Source organism: Camelus ferus, chromosome 34, assembly GCF_009834535.1.
Source record: "Camelus ferus isolate YT-003-E chromosome 34, BCGSAC_Cfer_1.0, whole genome shotgun sequence".
Classification (NCBI taxonomy): Eukaryota; Metazoa; Chordata; class Mammalia; order Artiodactyla; family Camelidae; genus Camelus; species Camelus ferus.
Genome location: NC_045729.1, coordinates 15,385,862 through 15,412,417, shown reverse-complemented (window position 1 = coordinate 15,412,417; position 26,556 = coordinate 15,385,862). Strand labels below are relative to the sequence as shown.

The 26,556-nt window shown below is 37.7% G+C and overlaps 1 protein-coding gene across 1 annotated transcript in view; it reads right to left on the bottom strand.

Moving 5' to 3' along the window:
- Window positions 1-7,601: 7,601 nt before the first annotated feature.
- The window catches only part of LOC102515984 (ovostatin homolog 2-like), a 40,478-nt gene continuing 21,523 nt past the window's right edge, over window positions 7,602-26,556 (bottom strand). The window contains exons 18-36 of the mRNA XM_032473322.1: window positions 25,092-25,197; window positions 24,105-24,333; window positions 23,621-23,750; window positions 22,728-22,846; window positions 21,947-21,998; window positions 20,593-20,676; window positions 19,703-19,879; window positions 18,874-18,955; window positions 18,083-18,239; window positions 16,037-16,111; window positions 15,044-15,209; window positions 13,928-14,139; window positions 12,831-13,040; window positions 12,271-12,395; window positions 10,350-10,440; window positions 9,735-9,803; window positions 9,013-9,115; window positions 8,176-8,251; window positions 7,602-7,756 (exon numbers count right to left, since the gene is read on the bottom strand). Of these exons, the coding sequence (XP_032329213.1) occupies window positions 8,199-8,251; window positions 9,013-9,115; window positions 9,735-9,803; window positions 10,350-10,440; window positions 12,271-12,395; window positions 12,831-13,040; window positions 13,928-14,139; window positions 15,044-15,209; window positions 16,037-16,111; window positions 18,083-18,239; window positions 18,874-18,955; window positions 19,703-19,879; window positions 20,593-20,676; window positions 21,947-21,998; window positions 22,728-22,846; window positions 23,621-23,750; window positions 24,105-24,333; window positions 25,092-25,197 (2,240 nt within the window). The 3' untranslated portion in view covers window positions 7,602-7,756; window positions 8,176-8,198. The remainder of the gene's footprint in view (window positions 7,757-8,175; window positions 8,252-9,012; window positions 9,116-9,734; window positions 9,804-10,349; window positions 10,441-12,270; window positions 12,396-12,830; window positions 13,041-13,927; window positions 14,140-15,043; window positions 15,210-16,036; window positions 16,112-18,082; window positions 18,240-18,873; window positions 18,956-19,702; window positions 19,880-20,592; window positions 20,677-21,946; window positions 21,999-22,727; window positions 22,847-23,620; window positions 23,751-24,104; window positions 24,334-25,091; window positions 25,198-26,556) is intronic.

Below are 26,556 nucleotides of genomic sequence, written 5' to 3'. Positions count from 1 at the left end.
TTCAGTTTGTGTTTTTGTTTGTATTTTAGGCAAACTCTCTAATGTATTTTAATGCAACCAATTTGCCAAGCATGTATTGTGTACCATCAATTTTGATGTCCCATCAACTAATGATATTGGTTGAGTATAATGAAATTTAGGCACACTAGCCTTTCTGCCCAGGCTTGTAGATGGGTATACCTGTCTGCACAAAGATTACACTTCCCCGGGACCTGATTGCTACCAGTCTTCTCTCTTCCAGGCTGAGAGTTGCCACTTTAGCAGAGAATGTAATGAAAGCCTGTGGGTCAAGTCTGGCCCAAGGGATCTAAGGAGCCAATAAATATAAGAATGATGTTTTGTCTAGAAATCCCTACCACTGCCTGTGTGTCGGCATCGTAAAAGTTTCAATTCGTAAGTTGTCAACTCTATTTTTTGAATAACCAATCTTGTTTCTTTCTCTGGTTTTTTTACTTTCTTATCTCATCATTTAAATTAATTCTTCTTACTAAAATTTTCCTTCTCTGCATGGGAATCTTCCCTTTTATCTGTCTTACTCCCTTCAACAAATTTCTGTCCTAAAATCAAATGGTTTGGTTTGTCCCTTTGTCACCATTTATGACTATACTTACATCACCCCAAACTGAGGACTATGTTATTCTTTAAAAAAATAAAAGAACTCTACCTACACAGTGAAATAGTCTGATCTCTGTCCCTAGAAATTCAGTTGTATGGGTACCTTTTGTGCACCTTCATTATTCTTCTTGCTACAAAACAGAATGATGCATTTGAAGAAATGCAGAATAGATGCATTTAAAGAAATCCTGTCCAGTAACATTCTCTTCAAATATTTTGGTCTGGACCTCATCAGGGTTGAAGGAGACAGTCAAAACAGCAGATTCTGTAAGATTGAAAAGCTAAGCATAAACTTCACCTAAAGAGCTTTCTTGCAAAACAAAAGCGACCAGTAGAAAATACTGCCAACAAAATTTAAGCAAGAGCATTAAAATTGAAAGTGTGAAAGCAATGTTCAGCTACGTAGCAATTATTTTGTTAAACTGAAGGATTTTGGAGTGTAAGAAAAGTGCATTATTTTTTAATGTTAGAAATACATTAACAGGCTAAATCTAAGGACTTGGAATTCATGAAGTAAAAGGATGCTGGCCTATGAATTGAATTTTGTAGACTCAAAAAAGGAATCCCAATAATGAAGAAGCAATTAATTTAAGTCATTAGTTCTATAAAGGTAAACAATGTCAGTGTCTTCATACCATATTTTTGCCTCCAAATCGATAATTGCAAACTTCAAGTTACTACGATGAGTCCAGCTTCCTTCCTCAGCAGCCCACTGAGGCCTCTTTCTGAACGTAAACACAACAGTGTTAAAGCTCTTAATGACATTCCAGGTTATTTACTAGGCAGAAATGACGGTGCCATTCAAATTTGGAATTTATTGTACAAGTTAATATATTTTGGATTATATTGTGAAATGGTAATCTTATCCCACATCAAATTACTGCAATGAAAATATAATGAAGCTCAACTTTTTAATACCAAGCTCTATTTGGCTTCCACATGTAGTAATTAAACCCTAGGCGGTTGTTTACACTTTGGGGAAATGAGCAAGAGACAGATGAATGAGAGAAGTACCCAGAAATATTCTTACCCACATCATGATCAAAATAGAAGTCAGCAGACTCTGCTCACTAAATCCCGGTGGATCCAGGTACAGACACTCTCACTGGCAGGGAAAGCCTGCTTTGGAGCTATTCAGACCCACTCAGCAGCTTTTGTCTTTCTTAAAGTGCAACACTTGTAACCTGGTTGGGTATTTACTTTTGATCATCTCCCAGTCCTTGTCTATTACATGTCATTAGATGTGACACTTGAAGGTCACCATCTCATTGATGACAAGATGTACAGCAGCACTTCCTAGACTTAGAATATGACACCTGTGGTGAATTTTTCAAGCACGAATTAAATCTCATTCCTGTAAATTCGATTTTTGCAAGTGAATTTGTATCTCACTACCCGGTTGTTTCTTAGTTGAAAGCTAAATCTGTGTTGAAAACTTAGTACCCATTTCTGGTTGATAACATTTTCATATAGTTATCACAATGGAAGCAATTTATAAATAATGATAGAAAGTGATCTAAGAATGCTTAGGTGGAAAAAACTGAATCATCATTTTTTTTATTGGTAACTATTGATGTTGTATTTTCTGTACAATGTATTTTTGCATATCACATACATTCTGACAATATTCTAAATTAAGAGAAAGTAACCCCAGGCCTCAAAATTTTAATATAATGAAGATAAGAAAGATAAAGAGGATAACTAACAACATTTATTACAGTTGGAATTACCCTTTATTTCTGCAAATAGTTTACAAATGTAGGAAGGCCACTTTCTTTTTTTTGGTATATCCCAGTGTTTTATTTATTTATTTACTTTTTTTATTGAAGTATAGTCAGTTTACAATGTCTCAGTTTCTGATGTACAGCATAATAGTTCAGTCATACATATACATACATATATTCATTTTCTTACTCTTTTTCATTATAGGTTACTACAAGATATTGAATATAGTTCCCTGTGCTCTACAGTAGAAACTTATTGTTTATCTATTTTATATATAGTGGTTAATATCTGCAAATCTCGAACTCCCAACTTATCCCTTCCCACCCCTGCAAGGCCACTTATTCACTAGTTTGTTCAGCAAAAGATGCCATCTTGAAGATATTCTTAGGTGATTCCCTTGAAGTGGAGATAGACAGTCACTTACGTAAACATAAGGCAAGCTGGAACCCACTGCCCCTTGGAAAGAATGCAACAGAATATTTATTAGTCTTTTTTTTCTTACTTCGTGTTCTCCCTTCATTACTTTTCTGAGGTTACAAATATTGAAAAATTATTACCACAGTAAGTGCAGTTAAACTCTATGATACGATATAGATACAAAAAAAAAAAAAAAGAAAGAAAAACAGGTTTTTTAATTTGTGATGCGAACTCTCAGTATTTACTCTTAACTTTCAAACGTACCACACAGCAGTGTTAACAGTCGTCATGTTGTATGTTACATCTCTAGTGCTTATTTCTCTTATGACTGGAAGTTTTTACCTTTCGACTGCTTTCGTCCGATGTCCCTTCCCCAGTGGGTCCCTTTTCCTAGGACTTTGGCTTTTTTTTTTTTTTGATTCCAAAGATAAGTGAGATCACACAATATTTGTTTTTCTCTGTCTGACTTTTTTCACTTAGCTGAATATCCTCAAGGTCCATCCATGTTGTCACAGATGGCAGGATTTCCTTCTTTTTTGGCTGAATACGATTCCATTGTATGTATATTTATACCACAATGAAGTAAGCACTCTGGATCCCCAGACTTTTAAAGCGGACACCCATTTTGTGGGGTGCTTTCTTTTTGTCCAAGATTCAGGCACTTTTTTTTTTTTTTTGGATGCAGAAAGATGCATCTTTCCAACCAACAAAGCCTGCTGGCTTTGCACAGCTGCACATTCCAGACAATCAGCAAGGACTAAAGCCAGTCATCTGGTATTCAGGGTCTGGTGAACTTAATGAAGTGTTAGTTTATATTTTCTTTTTGTATTTTCACCCACTCCTTTCTAAAAAGACAGACTGGTGCTGCGTGCTTCTAAACAAAATTGTCTCCGGTCACTTGACTAAGACTATGTCTTCATGCCTTTAATCTCTACATCACAGATGGGAGACAGTTTCAGTCTGGTGAACATTTAGGTTATACCTTCTCAAAAGCAATGTCTCCATGTCTTCTCTCCATGTCTGTCCATTACTGATTCCTTGGAATTTCTTTCCCCTTTGTCTTAATACTCACTCCAAGGTGTGACCCTAACATAGTGACTTAATATTTGGAGAAATTTCAAACAGTCATGTGTTTACACTTAGAGTATTTTTATTAATTAAAATGCAGTGCATAAATCATACTCGCCATGCGTGCACAGGCATATACCTCCTTCACACATCCTCAAAATTTGGTAAAAGTCATCTTACTTTTTAAATGTGAAATTTAAATGGGAAATGGTATCAACAACAGAAATATATCTGTACACAAGGACACGGACATACACAAGGTTTTGGGGTAAATCCTATGAATAAGAATGTTATTTCCATAGAGAATGTGGACCAGGTGTTTCCGAGTCTGTCCATTACATGAGGAAATCTCCTTCTAAGGTGGGAAAAGATTTCACCGTTTACCAATAAAGAAGGATTTCATTAGTAAAGTTAAGGATGTGGAGAAAGTTGAGAAAATGATGGCTTGGATTTTCCATCAGCAAAATTTGTGAAACGCTTCTAGCATATGGAAAATCCCCTTTCTTCTATTCACATACACTCCAGTGTACATTTCCTCATATGATAAAGTACAGATAATATTTCATCATGAACTATAACAGTCTAATTTGGAATAAGGCCTCCTTACAGTTCCTACTAAGAAGAGGTCCAAAATAAAACCTAAATCAATATTCTTAATTTCAAAATCATTGCTCCAGTCAAAAAATGCATTTTGGGGAGCCTTTTATGGAAAATACTTTCAAAATATCAGCATTATCCTTTATGAAATCAAGAAAATGTGTCCAGTAATTATCAAGATAAAATATACATAGGCCATAAGTCCAAGTCTGTGTGTATATTGAATATATTGTAGTAATATTAACAGATAGTTTGTGCTTTTATCTCGTTATTCATACATTTACTATGCAAAGACACTTTATATCCAGATAACTTTGTCTACAATGAAAAATAATTGAAGATTATATAGGCAATATTTATTCTTAAAAAGTTAGTAGGTAATACATATCGGGGAAAAGTAAAAACAAAAAGGAGAAAAAGTAAATTGTTTCCAGTCTTAGTGAAGGTATATTCCAAGTTCCAAAGTCAAGTTCGGAGTATGTCTTCTCTTCTGTCTTATGTCTTTCTTACCTTTCAAGCTTCACTTTCTTCAAGGTATAGTTCCTTGGGTAGTATTTATAATTTTTAATATTAGAAAAATTGGAAACTTCTGGAAGGAATTCTAATTATTTTGCAACTTCGATTATAATCACTTTGATGAGAGTGGTATTACCTTGTATGACAGTCAATGTTATGGAACTGTTTCTTCTTAGATAAAGGCTAAAGGGCATAGGGAGAATGCGCCAGGCATTTACCACAAATTGTGTGACAAATGAAAACTTGCCCTTCCCTCCGCAGAACCTGTTCGGGAGAATTCTGAACAACAGCAGGCAGATACCTCATGCAGCTGAGGCTAAGCTATTCTCCTCTGTCTTCTCCCTTCAGACCCAGGGTGGGGCTGTGTCGGAGGGGAGCAAGCTCACTGTGTCCTTTTCGGAATTACCGGCACTGAAAATAATAAGGTTTCTGTAAACTTGTTTTGATTTTGGCATCGAAGTTGTCATGGCAATTTATAAAAATTTCTGGAATCTTGTGGCCAGCAGATGCAGACCGAGTCTCACAGGCAGAGAGCAGTTGGGATATTATAATAAATATCACCCCCCCCCCCAAAGTTCTAGTCATGAAGAGCTTTACTGTGAGCGATGGGAGATTTGTGCCGGCCAGGCACCTGTACTGGCCCCTCTCCGAATGACTTCCCTGGGATTAGTAATCTAGAAGAACATTAAAAAGGAGGTGTCGAAGGTTCTATAAGAAGAAAAGATTGGAAAACACAGGGAAGGAATTGGGCTGGTGCAAGCACTTTATCCATGGCGACTCAATAAATGCACAGTTATTTAGGGCCCCGTTGTAATTAGGCTGTATTATCAGTATACAGTGGGCAGGGAAACCACAGAATAAATAAGCCTAACTATCGTCTATTAAAACTCTATTTTTTAAAAAAGTTAATTTTTGTTGCGTCTATTGCAGCTTAGGACCATGTCTGAGGGCGGATGACGCAAGACTTAAGAAACAAAGAGACAAAGTAAAGAGCAAAGATGGGACCAGGGGACTCAAGATCTCGTGGATCCACAGTCCCGAAAACCTGGTCAACATCATATTTATTAGGAGTATACAGCCCAGGAAAAACTGCGATCAAAGAGGAGAGGCTTTAGATATTCCATGCAGTAAGCACCAAGTTCTGCTTGCTGATGAACTGATTAATTTCAGGCCTCTTCCTTCCAGGAACAATCACCCTCCTCGGGGTGTGCAGAATTTCTAAGTCAATCCTGTTATCACCTCCGGAACATCTCTAGATAGCAAATATTTCCCCTGGGCTTAACCGCATGCTTTCCTGCCAGAACAAAATTCTGTTAATGGATGCTCTGGCTTTCCTGGACCATCTGTTGTTTCTCCCTAAGCAAATACCTGCCCTCCTTCGGGCCCTTAGGGTCAGTCTCAGGATTGCTCACCACAAATTTTCTTTAGCATAAAACGCATTATAGGTCATCTACTGCGTGAAACATTATAACAAAGCAAGCATGTGTGTTTTAAGAAAGTAAGTGTGAACGTAATATTTTAAGCTCATGGAAATTTAGGTGCGGCTTGTTTTCCCGTGGCTTGTTTTCCAGCAAATTTTTAAAACAATTTATTCTTTTTTTTTTTTTTGAGGGGAGGTAGTTAGTATTGTTTGTTTGTTTGTTTAACTTATTTAACTGCAGGTGCTGGGGATTGAACCCAGGACCTTGTGCATGCTAAGCATGCGCTCTACCACTGGGCCATCCCCTCCCCCTAAAACACTTTATTTTTAATTTTTTGAATACTGAGAGAGTCTAGAACACTGTTTCCTTTTTTTTTAAAACATTTTTTATTGATTTATAATCATTATACAATGTGTCAAATTCCAGTGTAGAGCACAATTTTTCAGTTATACATGAACATGTATATATTCATTGTCACATTCCTTTCTCTGTGAGCTCCCATAAGATCTTGTGTATATTTCCCTGTGCTATACAGTATAATCTTGTTTATCTATTCTACAATTCTGAAATCCCAGTCTATCTCTTCCCACCCCCCGCCCCCTTGGCAACCACAAGTTTGTATTCTATGTCTGTGAGTCTATTTCTGTTTTGTATTTATGCTTTGTTTGTTTGTTTGTTTATTTGTTTTTTAGATTCCACATATGAGCGATCTCATATGGTATTTTTCTTTCTCTTTCTGGCTTACTTCACTTAGAATGACATTCTCCAGGAGCATCCGTGTTGCTGCAATCCTTTTTTTTTTTTTTTTAACTCCATAACTGGAGGATTTATCTCTAGCTTTTTCGTGTCTGGAGCAGCAGTCTCAGCAGAGTCAGCAGCCTGTATTGAAGTTGGTGGAGACTTTCTAAGTATACTCTCCCTGTCCCCCAGTTTTGATGATATTTTATTGAGAAGGGTCTGTGTATTTTGTGTTAGGTAGATTTTTTTTTTTTAATTTCATTGGGTTTACATTGAAGTCCGCTTCAACGCAATCCTCCCACCCTCGGCCACCCTGCCTTTCTTTCTCTCTTTCTCTGGATGTTGGAGGATTCCATATTCTGTACCCCATAATGTCTGAAAACTTGAATTCAGAATTGACAGTAATAAAGCAAATTACTAGAGTTGCTATCAAACAAAGTCCTGAGTTTTCTGGGATGAAAATTGTGAATGACGCACTGAAAAAAGAAAAGAAAAATCACAGACTCAGATGCAAAATCACAGCATTTAATGGAATAATAAACCAAGTCTGATTAGAGGTCATAGCAGATTGCAGACGGTTCAGGAAGTGAGGTGGTCCATGGTTTTCTTCCAGGTTTGATAAAGGAGAATGAGTTTGTTCAAAGTAAATAGTTTCCTACCTGAGATTTAAAAGCATAGTTTAAACAGTAAATAAATGTGTTTGTATATGTAAATAAATATATAGATGTAGATAAATACAAACATGCACGAATACATTCACATTCACATGAACATTTACATGATGTATATAAAATATGTATGTACATATTTAATAGCCTATTAATTTATAAAACAAAAATGAGATTTTTTTTAAATGAAGCATTCATAAGAGGCACATATATAGCTGAAAATTCTTTAAAGCTCTTTAAAAGACATTAATAAAAATTTTAATGGCTATCCTATCAGAGCACTTATCTAATGCACATAGTTTTACAGACTTTGTGAAGTGCCAGAGGCCTGTCTTTGCTTGTCTATTGTTTTATCTTCATTTTCTTACCAGATACGTTTTAACCATCTAGGATGTATGTAATTCCCTTACCTTCTCTCGTGCTTTGTTTTGTCTCACTGGGACACTGAAACACTGTTGATGTTGTAAGAAGCAAGGGCATATTCATCTGGAAAATAAGAGGAAAGTTCATCCTTATTAAATCTCCACTTTTCCACAGCCAGATTATGTCAGATAATATAAATACACTAGATCTAATCTTTCCAATAATTTTGCAAGAGAGTCAATCACTTCTATTTTCTAATTCCAGGAACATCCTATTAAAGTTTTAGGCGCTTGATGAAGTACATTCAGTTAGTAAATGACAGAACCAGAATTCAAAGGCTTCTTGATAAACTGTGCATGAGATTCAACAAGAAACTAATAGCACTGACTTTCCAGGGGGAATTTTTATAATCTTAACCACATTGTAGTCATTGTTTTGGAACCTAATCAAGATTTTCCTATAACGTTTCAGAATATTGCTCACTCCCCTTCTCAAATTAAAGTCCATAGAGGTAGCATGAAATGATGTCTTGGCATCAACAACAACAAGACCTGGGAGCTTAGCGGGTTGCATTTCAAATTAAAGGGGGCTCCTTTGCATTATATCTAAAGGATTCTAGGTATTCTGTGCAAATTGTTTGGTCTGTACGTGTAGTTTTTGGTGTATTCATGGCAGAGGATGAGCTATGCGTCCTTCTACTCTGCCATCTTGGCAATCCCCTCCAAAAGAATTCTAGCTGTTGAAAAACACTAGTAAATAGAAAAGTGGCCCAGTCAGCAGTTAGTTATATCATGGAGTGAAAAAAAATCAATGCATAAAGTGAAACCAGGTTTCTTTTTAGGCTCTTATACAGATATCTGAGGGCACGGCTGTTGTTTGCCTACCTTTTTCATAATAATCATAGACCATGACTGGAGCTGGCTGAATGTTGGATACACGGTTGATTTGCTCAACAGAGAAGGTGAAACTCATTGCTGTTCCAAAAACCTATAAAGACACAAATTATAAGTACATCAGAGCAGATCTTCCAAAAAGAAAACCACTGAGCAAATTATTTCCAGATGTTCATGATCTACCCAATTAAATAAATTCAGGGTACTATGATCTTATGTAACATCAAAATGATGAGTTAGGTGACATTAAATTGTATGTATGAAATTTAAAATTTTGCTGATTATATTGGTGTGCAAGAAATTTAGTTGAAAGCAGTAGAATACTGTGGGCATTTATGTGAATGTTAATGATGTACACATGAAAAAATGACCCTAAAACTCACGCCAGCCTCCACTGGAGTTCAAATCAGACTCTAACAGAATTATACATCTACTCTTTGACCAGACTATGGTAGATGCTGTGAGGAATGAAAAACATGGAAATAATGTTTCTAAACTTCAGGGTGACATAGTCAGATAGCCAAGGCATATGTGAAATAGCATAAGAATTAACACAGAGAAGATGATGAGTGGGACAGAAGAACACTGATCAACTTTAATGTCCCATTTTTTTTTTGACAAACCTTGTCATGTATTGCTATAAGACATAGAAGCATCCAATTACCCTCAGAAGAAAAAGAAAGCCATGGAGTAAAGAATTACTGTCAACTTACATTTTCCAAGTAGAAAAGAATGTGGTCATTCTTGACTTCACTTTTCATTACTTGGCCATTATTTTCAAGCTTTAAAGAAATTGGCAGAAAGGGAAAGACGTTAAAGAGTACCATTCCAGAACTGAATGTTTCATGCTTTTTATTTAACCAGTTGTTAGGAATTTATTTTATGGAATGTTCCCTTGTGCCAGGAGGTTTTCATAAGAACAAGTGGGAACTAAATTTAAAAAAATAGGTTATGAACTATGGGAAATAATTGCTCCAAGTTAAGAATCCATCCTTGGGGGGTGAGTATAGTTCAATGGTAGAGTGTGTGCTTAGCATGTATGAGGTCCTGGGTTCAACCCCCAGTACTTCCACTAAATTAAAAAAAAAACCTTTAAAAACATTATGCTGTACACCAGACATTGACACAACATTGTAAACTGACTAAACTGCAATTAAAAAAAAAAAAAGAAAAGAACCCATCCTTCCTGTGTTTCAGCGAAAATGTGAATGTGAACTTGGAATAAGTTTGTTGAAATGAAGAATTCCGTGGCTTGGTTTTGCCAACCAATTGTTTCATCCACACATCGCTGCTCTTTCTGCGCTGCAGGAGTGGGCTCTGCTCTTTACCTCCTCAGTGGACGACGTGACTGGAGTAAACCCTGATAGCATTTTTACATCAACAAGGACCATGTTGGAGTTATTGCGAATTCCAGTATACCTGAAATTTAAAAACAAAACACTAGCTTAGACATTTCAGAAGAGTGACTTAATCTTATGGGAAGGGTTGTGAGTACATAGATACCAATTGGTTACAAGACTGGAGGAGACACAAAAGCTGGAGAGGAAACTCTGAAGACGGTCATTCTAACACACCTGGGATCAGGTACAACTAGGCTGATCGTGGATGAGATGATTCAAAGCAACATAAGTTGGGTAAAGAATGAATGATCTGGACCTAGAATCTCCCCAAATCCTGCTTTTAAGGTTACCTGTGGCATCAGAGTCAGAACTTACAAACAAAACTTTTAAACTTATGTTACATGTACTTATTATGTTGGCCTTAGCTTTGTACAACACTTAAGAGATCTTTGTTTAGAAAGCAGGATGTTGGCAGAATCATACAGTAGACATGTCCCCAAGATATCTTCTGGGTTACACCCCCAACTCTGGATAAGATGGTTGGGGCATGAAGTTAAGAACTCCACGGTGCATTAAGTTCTTACCTTAGTGCTAGTGTTTAATGGGTTTTCATTTGGAAATCCCCAGAAAAATCCCCCAAACTAGTTTTATTCAGTGTTTTTCCACAGACGAACCAAAGTTAAAACTTTTTGGCATTTAAAAGTTATATTTTAACTCAAGAGAATTACTTAGGTTTTCTACTCTGAAAAACAAAAATCTAAAACTTTGCTCTGTACAGTTCTAATTAAATAAGTGTTTATATGTTTTCTCCTATTGGGTCCACCTGTGTTCGTTTTTAGAAGGAAAAACCATACCTTCATTGTCCAAAACTGTCAGTACTTTCATACAAAAAGGTGGGAGCTATTGCTGCAGTATCAGTGTGGCAGAAGTTTTCATATGACACTTGCATACAGTATGAATTACATTTGATTAATTCCACCTTTGATTTCATTTAAGATGTGCTAAACTGTGCATGCACTGAGAGCAACAAAGTGATTATGCTGTAGACATTTCACCATCAACATGTGAACTCATGATTATCATCTTATGTATATATTTAAAAAATTTTTAAATTTTACAGCAAAGTGATCCAGTTATACATGTACATACATGTATCTATTTTCTTTTCCAATTCTTTTCCATTATATGTTATTATAAGAAATTGAATATAGTTCTCTGTGCTATACAGTAGGTTATCTATTTTATATAGAGTCATATGCATCTGCTAATTTAATTAAAAAAATTGTATACAATTTTTAAGTTACTTTGCATTTACAGTTATTACAAAATATGGGCCATATTCCCCATGTGGTATAACACATCCTTGGCCTCTCTCACACCCTATAGTTTGTACCTCCCACTGCCCCACCACCATATTGTCCCGCCTCGCACCTCCCCATTGGTAACCACTAGTTTGTTCTCTATGTCTGTGAGTCTGCTTCTTTTTTGTTATAATCACTAGTTTGTTGCAATTTTTAGATTTCTCATATAAGTGATATCATATGGTATTTGTCTTTCTCTGACTTATTTCACTCAGCATAATGTCCTCCAAGTTCATCCATGTTGCTGCAAATGGCAAAATTTTATTCTTTTTTTATGGCTGAGTGGTATTCTATTGTGTGTGTGTGTGTGTGTGTGTGTGTGTGTGTGTGTACCACATCTTCTTTATCCATTCATCTGCTGATGGCCATTTAGGTTGCTTCCATATCTGCTCAGTTGTAAATAATGCTGCTATGAACATTGTTGTGCATGTATCTTTTTGAATGAATGTTTTTGATATTTTGTTACTTTGCTACTGTTTCAAATAATTCTTTTTTGATATATTACTTTCTCTCTAACCTGAGAGTTGATATCAAAATGGGACACTTACTTGAGAGTTACCGTCAGATCAAAATTACTCTGGAATACATCAGAAGAGTTTTTCTTTACCATTTCCAAGGAAAGGGAAAATCCTGATTCCTTCTTAGGCAGTAGCACATTATACCTCAGGGTAGCCTAGAAAGGATGGCAAAGTGTAAGGAAATCCATCCGTTTACCCTGTAGTAAAAACTGAACAACTTATTTCTCTTATTTCCATTATTAATGACTTTATTTTACATCTTTACCATAGGGAATAAGGCTAACTGCAATCATTCAGTTTTCAGAAGATACAAGAATCTTTAACAATGTAATTTAATAAAAATATCGGAATACTTTCTGTCACATTCCTTGAGAAAGTTCTCAGTTACCCAATTATCCTTAAGAGTAGTTCTTTACAAAATAACTTGTGTCTTCAGCTATTGAGTAGAAGATACCAATGAGAGAAAGAGGAACCATGGAAATATGCAAACTGGTAAGACAGTACTTCATATATAACTGAACAGACAGTCTGACCCTTTTTTTTTAAAAACTGGCAAACATCCATCTCCTTCACTGGAAGAGGTCTATTACCTGGATAAAGGTACAGCCTTGTCCTTCCACATCTACTGTGTGTTGTCCGTGTGCTTCTGTTAGTTCTGAAAGTTGGACCAGTAAGCGGTTGTCACCGTTAACCTGGAAAACCTTACTGGATTCGTCACTGCTAAAGGTGACTGTGTTTTGCCCATTAGAAAAGGTTAACTTCATGTAGCGGGTTATGGCAAGAAGACAGACGGCAGTGTCCTGCACAGAACAGTACAGACATCAATCAAAGCTCTGTTATGGTGCAATGTTAGTCATCATTTGGCCATGAACTTCAAATCAGTCCATAGAAGTACTCCTATGACGGGTCAACAGAAAACCAAGAAGGAGCATCCTAAACAATAGGAAACAGATTTGCTTGTGCTGGGTGTTGCCATTTGGTTTTCTGCAACAAACCTTAATTAGATTTTAGTTTTTTAAAAAAATTTATAATCTCTGTTGTTGAAAATAGTGCCAAATCTTTTCTAAAAATTAAGGTGTTATATTATTCAGGAATGATAAAGAATATATTATTCATATTATTATGCCTCAGATAATGCTTATGCCCAACTGTCTTCAAAGATAGAAAGTCAGAATCCAGAAAGGATGTTGGGAGATCCAACTGACATATGGTTTTACTCAGAAACTAAGACTGAAAAAGGGAAAGCCAGAAAGGAAGTGAAGATTTTCCTTGTGGGCATAAAACTGCATTTCTTTGTATTAAATATTTTTTCTTAGTTGATACGTAGTTTGACCACAGGGTCTTCAATTACTTAACTTTTCATCAGATCTCTGGTACTTATAACAACATTCTTTTCTAGACTTACATTCTATTTTTAACTGTGTAAATGGAGATATAAATCAGGCATCAACTCCCTGAAAAGGGGCCTTATCTTACTCATTGGTATATAAAGAATTCCTGGTAGAGTTCCTGATGTCCAAGAACTGCCCAGTAAATAATTGTTGACAAAATAAAATAAGACTTGTAATAGCAAATATTCTTCATCTCAGAAGGCACTGTCCACGACTACCTTTGCTATCTAGATTATGGCAGAGTGGCACCTTTTGCACTGAGCATACTGTGTTAATACCGGGTCCATCCCAGTCACCTGGGGGTACGAGAAGCCTCCTTGAGGACTCATCTGTTGGGCGAGCCACTGCACGATCTTACTGGCGTAGGTCAGGTCAGGAGTTTTCTGGGAAATGACAGCCAACAGCACATAGCAAGTCTTCTCAGTCTCAGCAGAAGGTGCCCAGGGAATAAAGAACGGAGATGCTTCTGTCTTGCGTCTCTTTGCTCTTTCCCAGTATATCATGTTATCTGAGAAAAAGGGAGAATTTTCACATAGTCCCTATAAAGAAAGCTGATTACACAGAAGAACGATGCCAGCCTTATGCTTTGCCTCTGTGATGGGCTGAATTGTGCCCCTCAAAATTCACGTATTTAAACCCTAATCCTCAGAACCTCAGAATGTGACTGCATTTGGAGACGCCTTTAAAGAGGAGATTAAGTTAACAGGAGGCCATGTGACGGGCTCTGAGCCAATATGACTGATAGGTGTCCCCATCAGAAGAGGAAATTTGGACACTTAAAAGGGACACTGGGAACGCATGCACATGGAAAAGAACCCCTGTGAAGACGGAGGGAGAAGACGGACATCTGCGAAGCAAGGAGAGGGGCCTCAGAAGAAAGCACACCTGCTGAGACCTAGATCTTGGAATTTTAGCCTCCAGAACCATGAAAGAAGAACTTTCTGTTGTTTAAGCCACCCAGATCCCTAGTATTTTTTTACAGGAGCACAAGACAACAAACACTGCTTCAAATAGCGACTTCCTAAGGTCAAAAGTAGAAAATGAAAACGAATATATGTATGTATATGCGTGACTGGGACACTGTGCTGTACACCAGAAACTGACGCATTGTAACTGACTGCACTTCAATTAAAAAAAAAAAAACTGGGTGCGATTAAGTTTCACAAGCAACTTTTATTATCTCTGGTCACTACGCTGGATTTTCTTTGCTCCACTCATTTCACAAGGAACTCGCAGAAAAGAGGAAGAGGGACATAGAAAAGATGTAGTGTTCTTTCAAAATAAAGGGCCACGCGGAGATTCCATCAGGGAAATAGAAACGTACTAGGGGAGACAGGGTGCACATGGGATGGCTCAGTACGTTTCATCACTTTATTCTCAAGGTCACGTGAGCAAACGTGAATAATACGTACTTAGTTTTGTAGCAGATTGATCCAGGGTCTGGAGTAAGGATTCTACTGGCTTCTCTCTTCCAGCTAATGCAAAAGCATAAGCTAGAACCGCATGGATATAGCCATTCGTGACCCCATTTTCCAAGGCCTCCTCGAGGCAAAAAAGCCCGCTTCGTAGAGCAGGAAACTAGTTGTGAAGAAGAATAATGTATTTTAAAATACTATTTGAACACTTTATGAGCTTGCTGAATATTTAAATGAATATTCCTTATAATGTATATAATATACCCTTGAAATATATTTTACATACAAATCCGTTCATTTACATACCTATACATTATACTTTATAAACATCATCAAAATGAATTTTAATGGATTATTAGTATTTGAGAAATAACATTTAAGTCATATGAAAATGGATGTCTCTACATCTGATCAGACATATTTGAGTTAATAACACAAATGTTTTCTATGTGGCAAAACATACCAATTTATTTTTAGACGTAAGAGATTTTACCCTAATGCCTAAAAGAGAGGCTTATGTTTCCAAAGATGATTTTTGAGACATAACAATGACCCTGAAAATTCCTAGTAATTTATTTCAAGCACAGATTTTGCGATCAGATCATTGGACCTCTGGATTGAGAGGCCACCAAAGTGAACCACACTTCAGTTGAACACATTTACATACTGAACTGGTTAGACAGACAGAATACTAGGTTATGGTCATACTTGGAACGAGAGTTCTTCATCTGAAAGTAGTGGCTGAACTTCAGAAGGCAGGTGACTGTGAAATGGGATGAAATTGTGTATGTGTGCATGTGTGTACCTTCCCTAGGGAAAACTCAATCGTGTTCATCAAAGGTTTCCATGACTCAAAAACCTTTGAGGAGCACTGCTTTAAAGAACGGTAATGAACTCAATGTTCTCTTGATGTTTCCAGTCCAAAGAATTTCAAGTCACTCTGCATCCATGGTCTAATGACTGAAACTGAAAGACAATGGAAATCCATACGGTGGAACTGAGCCCAGCTTCAAGGAATGCACCCACGACATACGCGGTGAGGAAGACATCCTCTTTGTCTCCAACCTAAACACAAAGGAGCAGTGAGTCACACAGGACAGCAGGGTACAAAAGAACAGCCACTCTTCTGCAATGAAACTAGACACAAAAGAAGCCTTGGAACAAATACCATTCTTCATAAAACCACCTGAACATGAGTAATTTTAAATTAAATGTTCAGTAACAATGCTATCCGAGCAAGAATCCATCAAGATCCAAAGTAATAATGAGAAAAAAAAATACAATTAATGTCAAGGATACTTAATGACATACGTAATCATACTTATGTGGCCTGGTATTCAGCATGGACCCCAAGCAATTCACAGGACTCTGTTTTACACTATTTGGAATTAATTTGGAAAAGCAAGCAAAGAATTTCTGATGGGATGGAACAGAAGGTTGCTGTGAAGCTTCCTGAACATCCCTGGAAAAGTGTCCTAGGCGGTAGCAATAGTGAAGTTTCCTGGATTCTTACCATGTAAAATTAGAAAAACACTTACAAGTTGCGTTGTTTGCAGACTGATTGTGGGTAGAAATCCCTGGGGGAACTCACACGTGAAATAAATTGGTATTCACACAAGAACTTTTTCTAGTTGAAAAAATCAGGAATAAGACATAGGGAAATGAATTTTAATGGGTCCCCTCTGAAATGGATGCAAATAGCATTCAGATGGCATTTGGGATCCAATGATCTAGTGTAAACCTCTCATTTTATCCTTTTAAGCAAAAGGCGATCGCTCTCTTCTTCAGAGAAGGAACATTTCTGAGGAGGTCAGCTTTCACGGTGCACGTAAGCACAGATGGTGGACAGGAAAATAAGATGGGGGGACCCAAAGCCCACTTGGATAATAGCAAGTTGTATCCCCATGCCTCTGCAGTGTAAGGTTTTATTTTTCCCTACTCACTCCCTCCCAATTCAAACCCACACATACAAAATTCTGGAAAAAGGATCGAGTAAGATCAGACAGGCAGGCAGTGATCAGTAATGAATCCAATAAAGAACAAGATGTGGAGAAGATGTTTTAGAAGCGAACATGAAGTATTCTCATCTCTTTCCATAGGAACAAGAGCTCTTCTCCATCCAGGTCCTGCCGTGGTGACGAAGAGGTGTGGAGTAAAGACATTTTCCCACATTGTGTAATAGCAAAGCCATTGGAAAACAATTTACATCAAAATTAAATACTCTCCAGGGTTGCTCTTGGTTCATATTTTGAAATGGATTAGCTTTACATCCCACATTCCGAGAAGGGGAGCGGTAAGTATGAAGGACGACACAGAGGAAAGAGCCAGGGTACGTCAGGCGTATCAGGGCATGCCAGATACCATGATGGAGGAATACAAAGGTTGGGGGAATAAAGGACACAGGAAACGGGATGGAGGTAGACAGCTGTCTGCAGAGCAAGGAAATCAGAAGCAAGGGAGGATGGCAAGTGATTTACCCAAACATGGACAGGAAGAGGGAAGAGTGGATGCTGTCAAGGACCTGCTTCGTTTCATTTGCCTTTTGACCTGGGGCAAGCGAGACCTTCAGGCTTCGACTTGAGGAGGTATTGGATGAATGCTTTATTGAAATTATAGAAATGACCGGCCACCCTCCCTGAGCTTTCTTGCCACCTTAAAGAGGAATAAATATCCTACTCAAGCCCCTCCCCGACATATTGTTTGGCTCCAAATTTATGAATGTTTTCTCTGTAGGTTCTTTGTCTCTCCCCTTCTCCCATTTCCAGCTTATCTACTGAAGGAGACTGGTTCTCTGAAAAGACTAAACACAGTAAAGCAAACAGTAGATTCCAGGAGAGCTGTACCTCGGCTGAGGGTAACACGCACGCAGCAAGAATGATGCCGCTGTCCTCCGCGTCACAAGCCTACGACAACAGCAGACTCCGAAAGGGTGACATTCACCAGAAAGATACTCAGGTTCCCGGTTGTGCAGGCCAGAGGCAGGGAAAGCAGGCGGTGCAAAGGAGCAAGGAAAGCAGACCTGTGTTCATCTCTCACCTCCCAGGCGTTGTTGAAAAGCTTGCCATCGCTCTGAAAGCAGCCGTCTACTTTCTGTTTGCTTGAAAGCCAGATCAGGGTCTCTTTTTGAACTTGTTCATCAATGAAAATGTATTTCTCCATCCCCTTTAATGTCTTGAAGGTCAGGGCACTGAGCCTGTAATGCAAATCCCCCATTGGAGGGAAGTTGGATAAGAAAGAAATGATGTCAGCAACCCAGCAGGTCCAGCACCCTTGCTGCCTCTGGGTGATGGACGTGGATGCAGCTACTGATACTGATGGTAACCAATCTTTATAGATAGCGGGCTCTTTCCTTCGGTTCAGTAAAATGTGATGAACAGCAATACGTGAAAATAAGAGCATGTGATTTCCAGCATGTTTACATACAGATTTCTTGCTCTAGAGTCCATTGGATGATCCATGCATAAATAAAGAGTGGGTGTAATTAGATGCTTTGGGGCCTTCTGGGTTTACTCTCCTGCATCTACATGAGACTGAGAGGTGTGTTTTAAGATGTACCATTTTCCAGTAGCTGTGAGAGTGTGGGTGGGGTCAGTCATTAAATGACCAGACTCTACAGCGAACATCTGTGAGACTGTAGGTACATTGTTGCGTCAAAATGGGAATAATCAAATGTTTTAGTTTTCTCTGACTCACTTCTATAAATTCACTTTGAAACCCACGTCCCTTTCAAATCCCCACCAACCTCAAGGCCCCTCACACCTCACAAGACCTCCGCAGATCACTCCTGTTTTATTATCCTGTATTAAAATAAAATTTCCGTCTCTCACCATAGGCTTCCTTCCTGATTCCTCCGCCAAAACACATTATAAGAACCATCAGGGTTTTTGAAAGACAGTTGCCTTTGATAACCTAAAATGCAACATTGCAGGAAGTTATTTTTTAATCTAAGAAAATGAGAAGAGAAAGAGTGGTGTCGTGCAAGCCCTGTGTGTTGGTGTTAGACAAAACAGAATTTACTAAGACAATCATTTCAGTTTTAATTTCTGAAACTCAGGTTCTCCATCCATTGGGAGAAAAAATAACTTCTACCTTATAGGGTGTGAATGACAAATAAGATATTACATGTGACTGTGTCTAGCTCAATAATTGTCTACTATTACTAATTGCTTAATCTTTTCCTTAAGGTTATTTTACCCTATCTTTCTGAAAAAAAAATTATACTACTGAACTTTTCCTGATATATCTCATTTACAAGGTTTATACACTCTTTTTCTAAATACAAATCCAGTCACTTCATTGCAATGCAACACAACTGAGCAAACAAATACAGAGTTGATAAATGAACCATTTATAGCTAATATTAGTAACAACAACAACAAATAAGGTAGGTCAGCAAAATATGAGGCAGTAAAAAAAAAAAAACTGAGCTCATAATTTGAAACATTAAAGGTCTAAATTGTGAAGCTAAATAACCACGCAGATACTGAATGCCAAAAAAACCCAAACCCCCCAAACCCCACAACATAGCCAGGACTCAGAATACCTCAGTTCACATAGGTTTTCACCATGAAATAATAATAACAGCTTTATGACATCTTGATATTAGTAACAATTTATTTCACCTATTATGGGCAGAAATTACTTAAATCTTCTCACCATTAGATAAGAAAGAGATAGCTTTGGATTTAACTTCCTCTGTCAATTGTTCAGTAGATTGCAGATAGTCAAGGATGTACGTGTCAGATGCCAGCAGGGCAATGTTCTGCTCTCCGCCTCCAGAGGGCATTTGGAGAAGATTCTCCAGGTTCTGCACTGCAAGTCCTAGAACATCCCCTAAAAATACAAAAAGCAGCAAGTTACTACTGCTTACACGTGGCACCTCAGCACTGATGATGGTAGATAAAAAGAGGCACAGAGGAAGGAAGAAACATTGAAAACTGAGCCTAAAAAGTAGACACAAGGAAAGTTTTCATGACGTAATTCTAAAGAGGAGATAGGAAGGAAGAGTGAAGTTCAAGGTTTGTGGTATGAAAAACATTTCTAAAATCTTCTATTCCCCAAGGGAGGGGGAGTTAAGAAAGTGTGTTTGTTTGCCTGTTTGCCTGCTTGCTTGTTTTTTGAGAAAATGACCCTATAAACTATAAACTGTTATCCATCCCGTCTCACAAAGTGTTAATAACAAAGAAGCCTGACATTTGCAAAACAGGCTTCTGTTCTTACTGAGGAAATTCGCAGCATCTTTAACAGCAAAATGTATTCTGATTCTCCAAAGGGAAATTTAATATTTTAGATGAACGGGCTATAGCAGAACCTTTGTTTTCTAAATGCCAGCTGTCATTCAGCAGAATAAGTGTTTCCTAGGGACACGGATTTGACAACGGTTCTGCAGCACCAAGCTGAAGAAATCGTCCTCACCAATAATTCCCTCCCACTGATAGCTTAAGAAAATCTTCCTATCCTTTTGTTTGAAGGATTTTTTTTTTGTTTGTGACCACCTCCATCACAATACTCAAATCATTGTGAAATGAAAAATTAAACCAACTTACCCACAATGGTGAAAAAGGCCCTGGCTGATCCTTCCACGACATTGTTTGGCAAATCCAAATCTACTTGCCTAGAGGCTTTGGTGCCTAAAAAGAAAATATCAATAATGTTATGGCTTCCTTTTATAAACTACAGCAGCAGATTTGTGGGACAAACATACTAGGAAATATATTCCAATATTTATTTTTATTTTACAAGGCGTAAACTTGAGGTTTTGGTTGAGTTTGGAATAATAATACATTCAGAAAATGGCATATAAATCTGTGTATTACAGAATGATCTCTCCTCTTCATTAGTTTAGTGCCTAAACTATGTATGAAAAAAATGTAAAAAAACTACTGATTCTGACATACAAAAGATAAAGCTTGGAGAATCCTATTAGGCATTAAAATTGAAGCATCATCTGACAGGATAAAGATGTGGTACATATATACAATGGAATACTACTCAGCCCTGAAAAAGAATAAACTAACACCATTTGCAGCAACATGGATGAACCTAAAGATTATCATTCTAAGTGAAATAAGCCTGAAAGAGAAAAATACCATATGAAATCACTTATATGTGGAATCTAAAAAAAGAGAGACAAAACAGAAACAGACTTACAGACATAGAAAACAAACTTATGGTTTCCAGGTTAGGGAGAAGAGGGTGGGGAGGGATAAATTGGAAGTTTGAGATTTGCAGATACTAACTACTGCATATAAAATAGATAAACAACAAATTTATACTGTATGGCACAGGGAGCTATCTATATTCAGTATCTTGTAGTAACCTATAATGAAAAAGAATATGAAAATGAATATATGTATGTATATGTATGACTGAACTATTATGCTGTACACCAGAAATTGACACAGCATTGTAAACTGACTATACTTCAATACAAAAAAATCAAATCATCATCAACCAGATAAAGCAATACTTGTGAGCCCATAAAACAGGCTATTTCAAGGGCAGTAATTAACCCATGGTTGTTTCACCAAAAGAGTACAGAAGCACAGGTTATATTAAATGCTATTTGAGCATAATCTTGACTTTCTATTGTTCAAAATTGTGCCACATTCACATGATAAGAGGAGTCAAAAATATACAAGATGGGAGAAATAGGCTGAGGCAGATCAATGTCATGGGTGAACTAAACAAAAAAATCTTGTAAATATCCTTTTTTTTTTGGCTGAAATTATACAATGAAGATAGGGTCTGAAATAGAATAATTCCTCTACTAAATATTTGGAATGAAATCACTGAGGTCCTCAGTATGGCAAGTGGACTAAAGTGGAAGGAAAGGAAATAAACTAACCTGTGCATAAATTTTCTTTAGGACTAACTGGACCACTTAAAACATCCTCTTACCTTCAGTGCAGATAAGGAAACTTTGAGTCACTTCCTTTTCAACCCCTTCAGGCTGTCAAAGAGTAAACAAAAAGAACAGGCTAATGAGTCTGGGTCATCTTTCCCTGAAGGAAAAGCATTCAAGCATCAGCTCACAAGGGCACGGCTGGCACATGGTTGTCCTTGGGAAAAGACCCATTCATTGTCCCCTTCAGTTGGTCTCTGGAAGTCACTGCATGTTACCAACACCCATGGTAAGCCCCGTGTTCCCACAGTGCTTTGCAGGACAGAGATAACTTTAGTGTCTTAGCGGGACACCCTCAACTTCTCTGATCTTGTCCAGCTTCTCCAGTGGACAAACAAAAGCATCATGCGGAGCAGAAACATGCCAAGAGGTGAGGTGCAAATGCACCACTGACAAGGACTGACTCTTTTCGCAGAGGATGAGAACGACACAGGCATGTGGGACAAACAGATTTGTCTCTTGGATGTGATAGTCAGTTAAAGAGAGGGAAGAGGATTAGGTGCACAGGAAGCATCATGAGTCAGGAGCAAAAAAAAAAAAAAAAAAAAATCACAGGCCTGTTTCAAGTGCTAAGTTTTTCTATCCTGGGTCAGGTATTAATTAAAGAAAGGATGAATTTTATTTCTCCTTCATTTATTTAAAATGACATGTCTTGTGTCAATAGTAAGTATGGTCCATTCAGTAAGTCTCTTCAAGAAGGATGTCCTTTCATATTTAACTTAATAGATAATCTCTATTTTGTCCCCGGAAGAGCTTGATAATTCTGCAGACACATACCTCTACCAACAAACTTCTGACCACAGTGTCTTTCCAGTTTAGAATCTGCTGCTCAGTTGCATCTTTTGGGCAAGCACTACTTTGTCTGGACTCAGCTACTACAGTGATATTCACTTTACCTGAAAAACATTGCCAAATAGAAGTTAAATCTGCCATCGGTCCCTTCTGTAAAGGGAAATGATTAGAGCCTGTGAATCATCTCTTGAATCAGATGAACTGAATTCTACCCTACTTTTGCCTGGATCAAAATAACTCACTCTTTCTCCTGCCTGGAGGTAATATGTATGTTGTGTTTTACCTGTTTCAAGATTCCTTATATTAAATGAGTGATTCATTTACCTGATTAGAACTCAAGAAATTATAAGAGAAAAAAATAGCCTTCAAAGCCAGAGAAAAAAATATGTGACAATGAATATATGTATGTTCATGTATAACTGAAAAATTGTGCTCTATGCTGGAATGTGACACAACGTTGTAAAATGACTATAACTCATTTTAAAAATGTAAAAACAAACAAAGAATATATTTATTATTATTTTTAATGGAGATACTAGGGATCGAACCCAGGACCTCGTGCATGCTAAGCAAGCACTCTACCTCTGAGCTATATCCTCCCCTCAAATTAGCATTTATATTGTATTTCAATCACATGCTTTTATACAGATGAACGGTGGGTTTGCTCCACACTAGCATGAGCAAAGAGAAATTAGATGATACAGATAGGCTTTTTAACGGAGAGTCTAAAAAAATGAGAAATTTTTAAAATGGAGAAATTAAAAATGTGAGGGATAAAATGATTTTTGTATAGAGGATTTAAGGAAGATAAACAGAGGCAGGAAAAGTAGGCTGGTTTTCCAAGAGAGGCTGGCACAGACCCACAGCGGCTTACTTACCCAGCTCCGCAGGTGTGAGAGTCCAGATGTATGTCTTCTTCTCCCCAGCTTGGATAATCTCACTGCCGTGGTCTTTAGGGGTGCTGAGATCTGCCTCAAAATCCTGAGACATTTCCAGTTGAACAAAAATCTAAAATAACAGTCATGACATTAAGGGTGGTAAGCTACAGACTCCTCCTCCCACCTCGAGGAAGTTTCTGCTTTATCTATTTTGCTTCAGGTTATCAAAAATAGAAGATACCAAATGCCTCTTCTCACCGGATGATAAATACAGTAGAACACACAGCGTGGAGCGACAATTCTTAAAGCAGTATTTAAGTCACTGCTGTGAATTAAAGCCACCATTTTTGTTTGGGGAAATGGAAACCAGGCTTATCACTTGACAGCACCATTTTACATTTGAGAATAGAAAGAGTATGGCAATATTTGAGGAATCTTTTGAGCTTGTTAGATTTTTGACTCCAGATCAAACGGAATAACTTACCTCAACACATGTATTCAGGTAGTTGAAGACACTGACGATCAAGTCAGATTGCTCGTTTCGAACAACTGAGAAGGGTAAGGTCATTTCAACAAAGAAAGGCTGAGAGACTTCCAGAGCAACCACTGAGGCAATGCCAAACCCAGCCTCACCATTCACACAGAAGCCGCTGGCCTCCCACTGGGTAATGGTATCAGGGATGACGAATGAAAGATTTGCTGAACCTAAGGAACTACAGAGAGAGATTATTGGAAAAATGCATTTTTTGGTCTAATCCAGGAACCTACATTTAGTGCAGAGCAAACAAAAAAGTATGAACCAAAGGTTAAAAAATGAGCGATAGTGTTTGCACAGGGCATTAGAGAAATATCTTGAGAGCTGGATTTCTGTAAAATTGAATCTTAAAAAGGTCACGTTTCTTGACACAACATTGTAAAATGATTATAACTCAATAAAAAAGTTAAAAATAAATAAAAATAAAAATCATCCAAAAAAGTTACATTTCTTTTTTTTTTTCTATCAAAGTATAGTTGATTTACAATGTTGTGTTAGTTTCTGGTGTACAGCATAGTGATTCAGTCATGCCTATTATTTTTCATTATAGGCTATTACAAGCTATTGAATATAGTTCCCTGTGCTATACAGTAGGACCTTGTTGTTTATCTATTTTGTTTTATTTCATTTTTTGCGGGGGAGAGGTAATTAGGTTTATTCATTTGTTTATTTATTCTGATGGAGGCACTGGGAATTGAACCCAGCACTACCACTGAGCTATACCCTCTCCCCTCAAAGGTCACATTTCTTTAAACACCACATTATTTTTGAAAAATTGAGGCAGCTTACAGCTATCTGGATGAAATTAATAGACTAGAAACAATACTAGAGAAAAAATAAAATATATTGTCAGTATATACAAGTGAATGGTATTATAAACAACCAAAAAAAAAAAGAAATAATGACAGATGGGAAAGAAAACTATTAAATGCTTACCCAACACTGACAAGGTCCCAAATCCATGTTTCTGGGAAGTTTGTTCTTACTGTTTCAATTATAGCCTGTTCTACATAGTCAGGATTCTCCTTTATGACTTCACCAGCTAAGAGAAAAGAGAGAGAATGAAAATATGTGTTTCAATGACATACACCTGTAAGTTACATCTTTAACCACACCTGCTTAGTATGAAGCCACACAGATTGCTCCTGGGGCTCACTGCCCATGAATATGCTTCTCAGTCTAGGTGTCAGCATTTTGATGCTTGAATCTCTCCTGCTATTAAAGAAACAAACACATCCCTAAAAAACCACCACCAGATATTGCTCCTCTGCAGCATAATTTGGGGAAAGTAATGTCTGTTCACTGAATGGAGTTTCTCATCTGATATTCTGGCATCTGCCAGACAGCAATTCGGTATCTGCCAACTCCTTCACTAAAGTTTCTAATGACATTAATATTGCTAATTTCTGAACAATGCTTTTTTTTTTTTCTTTCCTTGGCCTCTAGGCTACATTTGGCGTTCTTAATCAGCGTCCTTTTCAAAGCAGTCACTATTGTTAATCTCTGTAACACTCCATCCTTCTAGCTTCCTTTTCTTCTATTCTGCCATTCCTGTTTCGCTATTCGTGTTTGAGGATGTAGCCTCCTCGTCCTTGACTTGTTCCTAAGAGCTCTGTTTTAGGTTCTCTTTGTCTTACTGGGCACTGTCTCCACACCGATATCCTCATGAGTGGTTTTGTGACAGTATTTATGCTGACATCTCCTAGCCTGTGTCTCCCACCCGGACCTCTCTTCTGAGATCCAGATGTGTGCCTGCAACACCCCTGTGCCCATGGATCTTTGGTTGCTTCACAGGCGTTTCAAGTGAAACTGTTCCAAAAGCATTATATCTTCCTCCTGTTTCCCTCCAGGATTTCCCAACTCCATGCAAAGTACCAAATCCATCCACTTTCCCAGATCAGAAACTCAAGAGTTGTCCTTGACCCGCCCCCCTCCACCCTGCATTTCCTGTCATAAACAACCAAATAAGAACAGCTCACAAATCTATCCATGTTTGTTTCCACGGCCTCTCTGTAGGAGTCCAAGCCCCACCATCTTTCAACTTAATTACTAGCTTTTATAACATTTCATTACAGACAGTCTTAAACAGCCCAAACCCCAATCTCTTTTTCCACAGAGCAGCCAGCTAGCTCTTTGAAAAACACATATTAGATTGTCTGCTTGAAACTTGGCATTAGAATGAACTCCAAGCTCTCTAAGTGCCATGCAAGGTCCAGTGTGATCTCTGCTTATCCCTGCTGCTTTAGCTCTCTTTAATTTTGTCCTTTAACCATGCCTTCTGCCTTTCTGAAATGCTTTTAGTGTCTTAGCTTTCCTTTCATAGCACTTCCCTTTCTGCCTGGAATGCTCTTTGAACCCTTTCTGGGGGCACATTATCGTTCAACTTTCAGGTCTTAGTATA